The sequence below is a fragment of the Pempheris klunzingeri genome, chromosome 13 (assembly GCF_042242105.1).
Source record: "Pempheris klunzingeri isolate RE-2024b chromosome 13, fPemKlu1.hap1, whole genome shotgun sequence".
In the NCBI taxonomy this organism is placed as follows: domain Eukaryota; kingdom Metazoa; phylum Chordata; class Actinopteri; order Acropomatiformes; family Pempheridae; genus Pempheris; species Pempheris klunzingeri.
This window is the reverse complement of record NC_092024.1, coordinates 7,314,949-7,328,896: the sequence shown is the minus strand read 5'-3', so window position 1 is coordinate 7,328,896 and position 13,948 is coordinate 7,314,949. Positions and strand designations below refer to the sequence as shown.

General features: G+C 43.7%; 1 protein-coding gene across 10 annotated transcripts in view; it reads right to left on the bottom strand.

The window, feature by feature from the left end:
- Positions 1 to 13,948, bottom strand: part of nrxn3a (neurexin 3a) — a 189,213-nt gene that overhangs the window by 158,249 nt on the left and 17,016 nt on the right. Inside the window, exon 5 of one of the 10 annotated variants that reach the window (XM_070841771.1) lies at positions 12,970 to 12,984. The exons of 8 other annotated variants lie outside the window; for them this stretch is intronic. In XM_070841771.1, coding sequence (XP_070697872.1) covers positions 12,970 to 12,984 — 15 coding nt within the window. Of the gene's footprint in view, positions 1 to 12,969; positions 12,985 to 13,229; positions 13,247 to 13,948 lie in introns of all 10 variants that reach the window. One more of the 10 variants, XM_070841776.1, reaches the window with a different exon arrangement.

Here is a 13,948-nt window from a genome sequence, read left to right as displayed (position 1 = left end):
ATTACATTAGTATTACTGATGTAAGGGGCATTTAGAATGAACTTATATATAATAATATAACCACTGTTATACTGGAATGTTGTACTGCAGATGTATGCTAGCCCTTAAATGAGCAGTATTCTTAATACAAACATTCTTTGGTAAAAACCCTCTGTATCTCCGGGCAGCTTGGCTCAGGAATGTCTAAAATCACAGACAACATCTAAAATGGCAAAGATCCTCCCAGAGATCCTCTGAGAGGGAGAGAAACTCCGGCCTAGTGCCGTTGTCTTTAAGACACACAATGATGCCGATGCAGTCAGAGTTCCAGATGAAGTCAGTCACTGCTCTGCTTATATAAGCTACTTATATAAGAACACCAAGACCAGATTTTGTGCCAAATTTTGTGTATGATCTTTCATCTTTACTGATTTCTGAAGTTCATAGAGAAAGTGACTTATGCCAAGATGATATGGACCAGTTTCTAATTCAGTTAATATTTGTGGTGAATAATAACAATGTCATTAATAGTGGTTTCACTGTCTTTACTGTCTCACTGACTTTTATTATTCATTATTTGTCCATTTTAATGCTTATCAATTGACTGAGTGAGCTGCTTGATACCTGAATTTCCCCAAGAGGATGATTTATGGATAATATTACATTGTCAAGGATATATGAAATTACTCTACTGTGATTTCAGAGGCATCCCGCATGTCCCAAGAACATTACTTTATATAGAGTGCTTTGGTGTGGTAGTGGCCTCCCATGTTCAAGCAGCACCTGTCATTAAGAAATGCTATGGCACATAGCATTTATAGCTCAACGTAGTAAAACAGGGCCTCGATATATATTTCTTTCTCTGTTTTGCCACTCAGGGGATCTACATATCCTAACCAAGGTTGTTATGCAATGTGATTATGTAGAAATAAAAACTGTACTATATTTTAACTGTCAAATATCAATATTTCAACTGGCCTAAAAAGCCAAAAAGCTAAAAGCCAGGCTCGAAATGATACAGGCTTTGAATCTGTATCTCTACACACCTGCAATGCCACTCCCATCCTATTGACTTTATTTTGTATCCAAGTTTATTTCATGAATTCTACCTGACTTGTATTCGTTCACATTGACGTCATCTTTGTTTGTGTTAAATGTCATGCCAATAAAGCCTGTTCAATTGAAGTGAACTGAATTAAGAAAAAGAGAGAGAGAGACAGAGAGAGAGAGAGGTGTCAAGGTTTTCATGATTTCCAGGTCTCATCATCTCCTGATTATCAATGTCTCGTCAAGGTTAGTAAGAGTACACACCTCTGTAGAGCAATCAAACCTGATTAGCTATTTAGCATACTACTTGCATACTGTTGCCACAATTCATTATCCGTTGAGTGAGTTCATCGCCGCTCCCTGGGAAACATTGTTCCTCCCCACCACACACTTATGCATACATCACACACATACAGGACAACACACACAGAGCTACACACTGATGATCAATGATCAAACGTAAACTCAAGGATGGCAATATCTGATATATGTTACAGCCAAGTAGCCAAGCTGCAAAATGGTTAAGCACACAGAACATGAAAATTGTAAAAATGATTTGAATGATGAATTTAAAATATGTCTTGAGATGCCATTTCATATTAACCGATGAACATAGCCAAGTAGGGTCCAGATACCACATGATGGTATTTTTATTCACAGTTCTAATTATCTGCAATCATCTGCCTTAACAATTTTGTCTCAACAACCCTTAGCAACGCAGTCAACATTATGATTCATAGTGTCACATGATACACATGTTGTGGTTTCACATGACTGTTCCCACTCAGGAGTGAGTTGGTTAGGCTGCACTCTACTTTACTGCTGAATGCTAAAATGCCATCATCAACAGTGACAAGATCTGTGACGCATTGCAAATATCAAGCCTGTTTAATCTGAAAGGATTCTCTCTAGAGACAGCTGCGTCGCTTGAAGCTCAAAGATTCTGGACAGCGCCTTTGGAACTTCAACACAACAGCTGCTTCAGCTGGTGAGTTGGCTCTCTGATAAAATCTTCATCTCAGTCTGTGTCAAAGTGTATGGCCATGTGTGCGTGCCGTGCTCTGATCATACCACTCCTATCTACCCAGACTGTAACATCACGTCTACTACACAGTGTGTTCTGTAACATATGACAGCATACCCCCGTTCAGCCAGTCGACGCAACTGACACCCATCTGGTCACAGAGACAGGTGCCCCGTCTTCCAGCAACTGATGTATTGGTCAGTGGAATGGCACTGAGGTGGAGAATGTTAAAGGTTGATTTGGTTGCACACATTACACTTTTGTCATCATTCTTCCTTCAAAATTGTCGATGAATTAATCAGCTGCAACTTGTAACATGAGCCTTGAAGGGCACTATCAGTTCAATTCTATTGGCTCTATTGGCAATGTGACTGAAACCTTACAATTCTTGCTGCTAAGAAAAAATAGACAAAGAGGGAAAGAAGCATGTTAGGCAGGGAAGGATATGAGGAACAAATTAAGAGTGTGGTTTGTCAGTGTTGTGCTCTTTCTGTTTTGTCTGGGTCTGTTGTTTTTGTTGCCACTGCTGTTTGTTGGCATATGATCTCTGCTTGTACGGGGCACAGCACAGTATGGGAGTGCACGAACAGCTCGGGTGTGAGCAGCTTGCCAAGAGTGGCTTTGGTCTGAATCATATGACAAGGTGTTAGTGTGCTGTATTTTCTTCATACCTTCTGCCAGAACAAATAGTATATTTATACTATATACAGAGTATAATGAATCACATATGTACAGTATAAATAGTGTATACCCACATGTCCCTCTTCACCCATACAAACATCCACTCCACTACATGGTAAATGGGCTGTATTTGTATTTCTCCTTTCTAGATATTTCAACGACTCAAAGCGCTTTTACATGACATCCTCATTCACCCATTCACACATCATTCATACAGGAGGACTCTAAGTTGGACTTCACACACTGAAGCCAGTTGGGGTTCAGTGTCTTGCCCAAGGACACTTCGACATGTTGACCCATAGGAGCTGGGGATCGACCCCCGACCTTCTGATTGAGGGACAACCCACTCTACCACAGCCGCTACATACATATATACACACATTATATCTGTCCATAAAGGATACATGACTACATTATAGTCTCACAAACATGATATGCTTGTGTGTTTCTATGCAAGTGTCAGCAGTATCCACACACATAGCAGTTAGAAATTGAAGTGCATGGCATTTTTCCAGACTGTGCGACCTGTTTCGGTGACCACATGGGAGTCAAGAGCAGAGACTTGGTGAAGAGGTGTATAGTGCCTTATGTTGCAGTGCATCCTCTGTGTAACAGATTGATGTTATGGTTTGGGAGGATAGGAGTGATATGATCCAAGATTTTAGAGACTACATGCTGCAGATGAATTTGTTCCTGTTGGACAGGTTGCAGATACCATATGGCAAAATTCAATGGGGTACTCCATAGCTTGCGCAAATGAAGATAATTTCACTCATCATGGCTAGTCTTACTTAGCCTTGAAGAACAATATAATTGTATGTTATATCCTATGGCTCTGGTGGAACCTTAATACATTCTGAATGAAATAACCTCAGTGAGGTCATCATCTCAGCTTGAGCTTGGAGACTACAAACAGGAAGACTTCATTATGAACTGTGGGTGTGGAGTTCGAAAGACTTGGAAGACTCTGGAAGTGTTTTACAAGACATATTTGTAATAAAAACAAATGATCAAAAATGTATTGGACTAAATAATTTATACCAACGTCTGGTGCATGATGTTATGAACACCCATTATAATTTCAATACAGATATTATTAGATATATAGATATATAGATTTTGTGACCAAAATTAATTTTTTACTCACCAACTAAAGAGATCTGTTAATACAGCTACATTCTCCTTCTAAAATAAATGAGGTGCCAATATCACCAGAACTCAAAGTAAGTTGGTAATTAAATCTTATCAGAACCAATAAGAGAAATGATCCACAATATAACAAAGAAAATGTGTCCTTTAAAGCAAAACATCATCTTCTAGAAAAAGTGAAATGAAGGGTCATTTTCAGGTGATAACCAGTAATCCATACATGAAGCCTCAAACAGTAGCAGTGCTTTGTTCTCATGTACCTGATCAAACCAGAGCCACTTCAGGGTTTACAAGAACTGCATTTCAGCTTGATTCTACAGCTCCCTTGCTTCTTCCATACACCTACCCCCCTCTGTCACTGATACTGGGCTATCCCTGCTTTCCATGGCTCACTTACCAGCACTCAGTCAAGCACAGAAAACACAACTGTCCAATCTGCCCCCTCAGTTTCCAGCTACCACCCACCCACACCATGTCTGTGAGCCTGTTCATGACTGATTCAGTCATGAACACGTTCTTTGAATGTTTTGCTTTATTTAAGAGGGTAATTTTACTGATTCTTTCTCCCTCTCAGGCTTACCAACTCACCCACACACACACACACACACACACACACAAAGACACACACACACGTGTGTAAATGCCTTTTTGTTTCACCATTTTATTAAGGAAGACCAGAAAACGTAAAATGCATTCATGTCTGAACCACAAATGCAGAACCACTGAGAATTTTATGAGTAAAGGATGATACTTTCAGGATGATTCAAGTCCTGCATCACCCTATCAGGGTTCGTTTTGCAATAATGACTCGCTGTACATTATCCCACTTATTACACGGCTTCTGACTAAATAAATCAACAGTTTCATACAAATTTCTTACTTAAAAACAATTTAATTTAAAATGATTTTATTGCTTCTGCTATCAGAATTGCGTCCATAGCAACAGTCTGCTGTACAGAAATAACAGACTGTAGAATGCCATAATTGACCATTTAGAATTGAGTATTTAGTAAAGCCATGTGTAATTAAGTTATAGCAGATTATGTTCGAATTCAAATAAAGCAAATAAATAAAAATAATTTTTTTTTTTTTTAAAAAGTAGGCTACTGGTTAAATGATGACAATACAGGAACTAACATCCATGAGTATGAAGGATTATCAGGTGCTATATGCGGATGATTGATATTTGGAAAGATTCTACGACTCTTAGAGCGTTATAGCATTTTATGCTCTGTCCTTATAATCATCAGCTAAACGACAAGCATAGGCTGTTCATGTGACACACGGTTAAAGTTCAGACAGGTTCACTGACGGTTGATTTATTTTTTTTTGCTCAGGCCGTCTGTGTTGGCACAAGAGTCATAGGTGCATTTGAGCTGAAATGTAGGTGGACAAGATTGCAATAAGAAAGTGTACATGAACAGACCACTAAGGAAAAATTGAAGAGGAGTCTCACAAACAGAAATCTAAAAAAAAAAAACAAAAGAAAAAAAATGAAGATGATGAGAGGCACTTTGTTTGAGCCCATGACAGTAAAATGTGACTCTTAGACAGTAGAGACAGTTTCCTATTATTCCCTTCTCTTTCTGTCTGCCCTGCCTCCAGTGAGACACCATGCAAACAGGGCCAGAATGGAGTCTCTTGTCTGCCTAACTGAAGGTGACAGGGATCCTGATGCCTTATAATGTCTATCATCTCACTTAGGGATTAGACACAGCAACAAGGAAAAGGGACAGGTGGTGAGAGGAGAGGAATCTCCAGGAGATTACACAAGCTTTGTTCTGTGAATGGGGGAAGCCATTGCAGGTGGACACAGCAGGCTGCGACCAGTTACAGCAGGCATTGGCAAACTATGGCCCACGGGCCATATAGGGGCCTTTGGGCTTTTTAACCCGGTCCGTCGAATATTGATACAGAATTGTCCAAATTATAGTGAAGACCGCATTTATTTTGCCTTTTCCTGCAATACCCGATGTTTCAGTTAATCCCACTACATGGCGCACTCCAGACACAATTGACCTTTGCTGGAGTCTGGTTTATCCTCTCTACTTCGTCTTTGCCACTGCATTGAGCCCCTCTGTAACGATGAGTGGACCAAAGAAAAGAAAAGTCGTCAGTGAGTGCTGAGTGTTTAATAAGGAGTAGACAGCTAAATATTTCTTTGCCAAAATCTGATCAAAGGCTGTATACCTCATTTGCCAAGAAACCATTGTTGTTTTCAAAGAATACAATATCAGCCGCCACTTTTCCACTAAGCATGCTAACTACGCTAGCAACCAGTCAATGCAAGAACAGGCGGCTACTGCTCAGAGGTTGGCAGCCAATTTACAGACTCAGCAAAATACTTTTCTCTGTCAAGCTACAATTCAAGGGTCAAGCACTAAGGCAAGTTATAGAAAAGGAAGGCAAGCCTTTCTCCGAAGGGGAGTGTGCTGCCCTCGCTATATGTGCTGTATATAACTTGGCAGTCAGCTAAACGCTTTCCTAACACCAAGCCTCTGAAGACCACTGTCCACTTGGTGAAAGGAGAAACTAAAACATACAAAAATGCATAGTTAATATTTTTCTTACTTTCAACATGTGCAAATAGTATTGTAAACATATCAGTCAAGTCAACATGAATAATGGGCACATTTTAGCCATAACAGCTTCCACATATCTTCCAACCAGAAAATGCAAACATGGCGTCAAATTCAACGTCCAATCAATTATCTGTTCATTCACAAATCCATACAGTCTTTTAACAAACCTTCTATTGTTTGAGAGCAGTACATTCACTATCCCTTGTAACTCAGTGCATTCATAGCATCAAACTTTGCAAAAACACACAAGTATGCAACATATACTGATTTGGAGTAACAAGTAACAATAGACCAAGCATGTACATACCCACGATGCTGCTACAAGCAAAAGACGTATGCAGATGATCCTGGATTAACTTCAACAGCATGAATCAAACAGCATTCAGAGCCACATTCACATATTTACCACTAGTCACATGACCTCAATATCCTGTTGCTCACTTCCTGTGACCTCACACCCCAAAGTGAACACTCTCAGTGACTCTCAAAATGACCACACACCTCAAAGTGACCAAGCCAGCTGCAACAGAACAGGGAGTTTTTAAAAGAATGCCTGGTAGAGACAGCAGGTCTCTTGTGTCCAGAGAGCAAAAACACGTGAAAAAATTTGTTTATCACACAGGACAGTGACTCGCCATGTAGAACTAATTGACTTAGCCAGCGAGCTAAACAAAAAAGCGTCATTTAAGTTATATTCGTTAGCACTGGACGAAAGTAACGACATTAAAGACACCGCTCAGCTTTTAATTTTTATCAGAGGGTTTAATGACAATTTAATTGGAGGAAGGAATATTTGACCATGGAATCCCTAAAGGGAAAACAAGAGGAGAGGACTTGTATGACAGAGTGTCAGGCGTCATCGAGAGGCTGAAGCTACCTTGATGTGAGCTTGCCAATGTCACCACGGATGGATCGCCAAACTTAACAGGAAAAAATGTCGGGCGGCTGAAAAGAATCCAGGATAAGGTGAAAGAGGAAAACCCTGTGTAGCCCTGTATTGCAGCTTGATCATGTAGTGAAGCCAGTTGTAAAACTCATTAACAAACCAAGTCAGACTTAAGGTTTGTGGGGACCAGCCAAAGTTTCATGCTGATGAAAAAGCCATATATTTTAGGTGTCAGGTAGCTGATCATGTTACATGATAGTGTCTGTCAGTAATGCTGATCCGTAGAACAGCCCCTTTATTGGTTGTTTCAGTCTCCCATGATGGGTCTGCTCATGTGGCTGAGCAGCAGAGAAACCATTCACGCTCACACTCACACTTACGGACAATTTAGAGTCACTGATGAACCTAACCTGCATGTCTTTGAATTGTGGGAGGAAGCCCGAGTACCCAGAGAAAACCCAACCCTTCTTGTTGAACCAGCATGCTGCCCTGCAGCAACATTACACTGTAAAAGTGCTGTCCTTTGCATATTGGGCATGAATGTGATAAAGCAGTTTTATGAGATGCAGGTTACAGATGAGATCTGGAATTTGGTGTTCAAAGTTTGCCAGCATGAGCAGGCTGTTCCAGTGGCTGGTTGTGCTTATTCAGTGGTCCCTTGTTGTGTCCCGGCTGGGTCAGTGTGTTTCAAATCGACATCAGTTCCACATCGTCAGAGTCCAGCATGCTCTTTTACATTTGTTGAGTCAATGGGTGTGAGGGGGTGGGGGCCCCCAAAGAGAGTTGCATGTTTCAGTTGAAAATGGACATGTCATATGGCACTTTTCCACTACCACCAACTCTGCTTTACTCGACTCGACTGTACTCGGTTTTTAGGGTTTTCCATTAGGTGATAGTACCTGGTACCAGGTACTATTTTAGAACCTACTCGGCCGCGGTTCCAAGCGAGCTGAGTCGAGCCGAAAATGTGACATCACCAGACTGCAGGCCACTGATTGGCCAGGGAGTGACGTCACTGGATGAGTCATGAGAATGACTTGTTCACAAGAATCAAACCTGCCATTTTTGAAACCTGGCAACAGCGACTGTGCCTTTTTATTATTTCAGTGAACGAGGTAAGCGGCTACACACAAACCAAACACTTGATGTCCTTAGATGTGTTGTGTTTGTGTTGCATACAAATTACGCCACTGGAGTTTTGGGCGGCCTTGCTATGACAACCCCAACCAAGGTTTTCCATCCTTGACCTGGCAAGTGGGTACTATCAGATGAAATTGACTACCTTCTGTACACCTTTTGGCCTTATGACTTGAGATGCCCCGAGTTCTTTCCAGTGGCTGATGGAGATCAGAGGTTCCAGTCCTTGCTGTTTTATTTAGATGACATTGTCATGTTTTTCTCTACTATCGAACAGCACATCTTGATTTGGTGTTGTCTCAGTTGGGACAGTTTAGTCTTAATGTTGAGCTGAGCAAGTGTTCATTATTTCAGCCTGAAGTTGCATATTTTGTGCATGTCATATCAGCAGCTTCGGACATCTGAGCGAAATATGGAGAACTACAGTGCTATGAAGTTAGAATTGCTGGGGTTGAGATGGGCTATTACAGACAAATTCAGGGACTATCTGATTGAGGGTAAGTTCATAGTGTTCATAGGTAACAATGCACTTGAGCACAGCAAAACTGGGTGCTTTAGATCAGCTGTATTATGTATTGCCCTGGTTGCCAGAATGCAAGCGCAGATACTATTTGTAGGAAGTATCTGGACCAAAGGGGATCAGAGGATGTGACTGTGGCACACACTTTGCAGTATTTACAGTGCTCTGGCAATGCCTCACCTGAGAGTCGTATGTCAGGAGACAAATGCTAGTCCCCAGCGTGCTTCCATGTCCAGCTTTAGCTCCTTTGACATGGCCTCAATGGCAAGTTTGCAGAGGAGTGATCCAGTGATAGCATCTTTCGAATGTACTGGTAAGGGGTAGGAAATCTTGTAGGGATGACAAGGTGTAAGAATCTCACAAGACTTTTGAACATTTGAGACAGTGAGAGAGGATTGTTGAGTTGGAAGGAGTGCTGTAGCGAGAATTGTGTGATTAGAAGGAGGAGCCAATTAAGCAACTTTTGCCGCCGGCTGGGTTGCACAGGGAGGTGTTTAATCGCATGCATCCATGTCATGGGCACCAAGGGGTTGAAAGAACATTTAAGCTGGTGTGAAGTTGCTGTTATTGGCCCTGGACAACCATACGTTGTCTCTAAAGTTGTAGCGCTGGTGAAGCTTACAAACGACCTCCTTATGGCATCAGACAGAGGACTTCTCTCTGTACTGGTCTTGTTAGACCTGAGTGCTGCTTTTGACACCATCGACCATCACATCTTACTGCAGAGACTGGAACAGTTCATTGGCATAAAAGGAACCACATTAAGCTGGTTTAAGTCCTATTTATTAGATCGATTTCAGTTTGTACATGTTAACAATGAATCGTCTGTCCACACTAAGGTTAGACATGGAGTTCCACAAGGTTCAGTGCTTGGACCAATACTTTTTACCTTATATATGCTTCCTCTGGGTAATGTCATCAGGAAGCACTCTATTGAATTCCACTGTTACGCAGATGATACACAATTATATTTATCAATAAAGCAAGATGAATCCAATCAGTTAGCTAAACTTCAAGTCTGCCTTAAGGACATAAAGTCCTGGATGAGCAGCAACTTTCTGCTGCTAAACTTAGCTTAGTTATTCTGCTCGGCCCCAAACACCTTAGGGACACCTTTTCTACCAACATAACTGCTCTGGATGGCATTACTCTGGCCTCCAGCTCCACTGTGAGGAATCTGGGAGTCTTATTTAATCAAGATTTGTCCTTTAACTCCCACATTAAACAGATTTCTAGAACTGCCTTTTTCCATCTACGTAATATTGCTAAAATCAGGCCCATTGTGTCTATAGATGATGCAGAAAAATTAGTCCATGCATTTGTCACTTCTAGGTTGGACTATTACAACTTGTTATTATCAGGCTGCCCCAATAAGTCGTTAAAGACTCTCCAGCTGGTCCAGAATGCTGCTGCTCGTGTACTGATGAGAACTAAGAGAAGAGACCATATTTCTCCTGTACTGGCTTCTCTTCATTGGCTTCCAGTAAAATCTAGAATAGAGTTTAAAATCCTTCTCCTTACCTACAAGACTCTCAAGGGTCAGGCTCCATCATATCTTAAAGAGCTCATAGTACCGTACTACCCCACTAGAGCACTGCACTCCCAGAATGCAGGCCTACTGGTGGTTCCCAAAGTCTCCAAAAGTAGTGCTGAGCCAGAGCTTTCAGCTATCAGGCTCCTCTCCTGTGGAAGCTCCTTCCAGTCTGGGTTCGGGGGGCAGGCACCCTCTCTACATTTAAGAGTAGACTAAAAACCTTCCTTTTTGATAAAGCATATAGTTAAGGGCTGGCTCAGGCCTTGGACCAGCCCCTAGTTATGCTGCTATAGGCTTAGACTGCCGGGGGACTCCTATGATGCACTAGGCTCCTCTATCCTCCTCTTCCTCTCCATCATTATGTCTCATGTCCGCTGAATGTCTGCCACTAACTTGGTATCTTCCCCGGAGCCTTTCTGTGCTTTTCTCATCTCTCAGGTTCCTGTGGATCCTGGTCCTGGTCCTGCTGCTGCGGATCGTCGGCCACTCGTCATATTTTTCAACATTACCACCAGCTATAGTCACTGTTAGTATGTTGGTTGCTGTTTGTGTTGTCCCTCTCTCTCTGTCTCTCTCTCTATCTGTCTCTCTCTCTCTCTGTCCAAACCTCCACCCAACACGGACCCTGACAGAAGCTGCCCACATTGAGCCTGGGTCTGTTCAAGGTTTCTTCCCGTTAAAAGGGAGTTCTTCCTGCCACTGTGTCCTAATATCTGATGCTGCTCATGTGGGGATTCTTGAATCCTTAATTTTGAATTCTTGAATCATTGGGTCTCTCTCTAATTAAAGAGTTTGGTCTAGACCTGCTCTTTATGTAAAGCGTCTTGAGATAACGCTGTTATGAATTGGCGCTCTATAAATAAAGATTGATTGATTGATTGATAAAGTACCACAGAGATTGCAGCCTCAGTCAGACGGTCAGTGGTTTGATCCCCAGCCATTTTAAATTTACGGGTTTTATACCACTGGAGCTACAACTCATTGTTCGCTCCTGTGGCCACTACCACTACCACCACCCCCAGGAAGGCCCGAAGCACCAAGCTCGGAGAACGCTGACCCCAGGAAAGCGCTTTGGAGACGGCGACGCAAGCGAGGCAAGAGGGGAGGGTCCATGCTAGGCTAAAAGCTTGCGCTAGCCGACCACCGCTACCCAGCCTCTTGCTAGCCAACGTGCGGTCTCTGGAAAACAAACTGGACGAGCTAAGAGCCAGGATCACAGCACAGTGAGAAATAAGAGAGTGATGCGCTCTAATTTCATACCGAGACCTGGCTTTCAGACAATGTCCCAGAATGCGCCGTTCAGCTGCAGACTCACTCCGTACATCGAGACCGGGCTGCGGCCTCCGGCTAGACCAAAGGAGGAGGTGTGTGTGTGTTTATCAACAACTGCTCGCCAGATGTAGTTTTTACTGCTGAAATGCCGTCCCTATAATCTACCGAGGGAAATCACTGCTGTATTTCTGGACGCTGTTTACATTCCCCCGCGAGCCAACTCCACGGCAGCACTCAGCAAACTCCATGGCGTCATCAACGCGCTGGAGACAGCTCATCCTGATGCTGTTTTCATCACCGCTGGCGACTTTAACCAGTGCAAATTACGGACTGTATTCCAAAAGTATCACCAACATGTGGACATTCCCACTCGTGATAAGAACACACTGGACCATGTCTACAGCAACATACGCAGGGCATACAGGGCTGCACCTCACCCCCACTTCGGACACTCGGACCACATCTCTTTGCTCCTGTACCCTGTACAGACAAAGACTGAAACAAGCAAACCCTGTCACCAGACAGGTCAAACTCTGGACCCCAGAGACTGAGAGCACCCTGCAGGACTGTTTTGCTCAGACAGACTGGGATGTGTTTAGAGCTGCAGCCACTCTGGAGGACTCTTCTGTTAGCATACAGGACTATACAGCGTATGTGACTGGGTACATTAGCACTTGTGTTGACAGCCTGCCAGATGACCTCAACACCTTCTACATCCGCTTTGAGACCTCCAGTTACAGCACAGAGAGGAGGCACACACACCTTCCTTCCACCAACGGTCTCATCAGGTCAGGCACGCAAAGCCCTGAGGAGGATCAACCCCCACAAGGCAGGAGGACCAGACAACATCCCTGGGTGGGCTCTCAGAGTATGTGCCAACGAGCTGGCTGATCTTCTCACCGCCATATTCAACCTTTCCCTCAGCCAGAACACCGTTCCCACCTTCTTCAAGACCACAACCATTGTCCCCTTCCCAAGAAGAGCCCACCCACCTGTCTGAATGATAACAGACTCTCACTCACTCCAATCATCATGAAGTGTTTTGAGAGAGTGGTGCTGGCCCACATTCAGAGCAGCATACCGGACACCGTGGACCCCCTGCAGTATGCCTACTGGCCCAACAGGTCCACCTCAGATGCCATCGCTGCTGCGCTCCACTATTCCCTCTCCCACCTGGACAACAAAGACTCCCACATCAGGATTGTCCTTGTTGACTACAGCTCCGCTTTCAACACGGTCATCTCCCACAAACTCACCTACAAACTGTCAACACTTGGTCTGCACCCCACCCTCTGTGACTGGCTCTTGGACTTTCTAACTTGCAGGCCCCAGTCAGTCAGGATTGGTAATAGGACTTCAGCCAGCATTACCACAAACATTGGTACTCCACAGGGATGTGTCCTCTCCCCATCCTCTACACCCTGTTCACTTACAACTGTGTCACCTCCCACAAGGACAACATCATCTTGAAGTTCGCGGACAACACCGCTGTGATAGGACGTTCCACTGGCGGGGACGAAGTGGCCTACAGGAGGGAGGTGGCCAGTCTGGTGTCATGGTGTGAGGACAACAGCCTCACCCTTAACACGGACAAGACGAAGGAGATGATAGTGGACATGAGGAAGGAGAGGAGACCTCATCGGCCACTGTTCATCCGGGAGCTTGAAGTGGAAAGGGTGAGCAGCTACAAGTACCTGGGCGTCTACATCAGTGAGGACCTCACCAGGACACTCAACACCACACAGCTGGTTAAGAAGGCTCAACAACAGCTGTACTTCCTGAGGAAGTTTGGCATGTCGACTAAGACAACTTCTACAGCTGCATTGTTGAGAGCATCTTGACCAGCTTTATCACCGTGTGGTACAGCAGCACAACTGCTATGGACCGCAAACACCTGCAGAGAGTGGTGAAGACTGCTGAGATCACCAGGACTCCACTTCCCTCTCTGCAGAGCATCTACCACCGCAGAGTCCACAGGAGAGCCGCCTCCATCCTCAAGGACCCAACCTACCCCCAGCACGGACTGTTCACACTTCTACCCTCAGGCTGGAGGTACAGAAGCATGAAATGTAGGACCTCAAGATTAAAGAACTCGTTCTTTCCCACTGCCATCAGACTCCTAAACAGCTAACAGGAG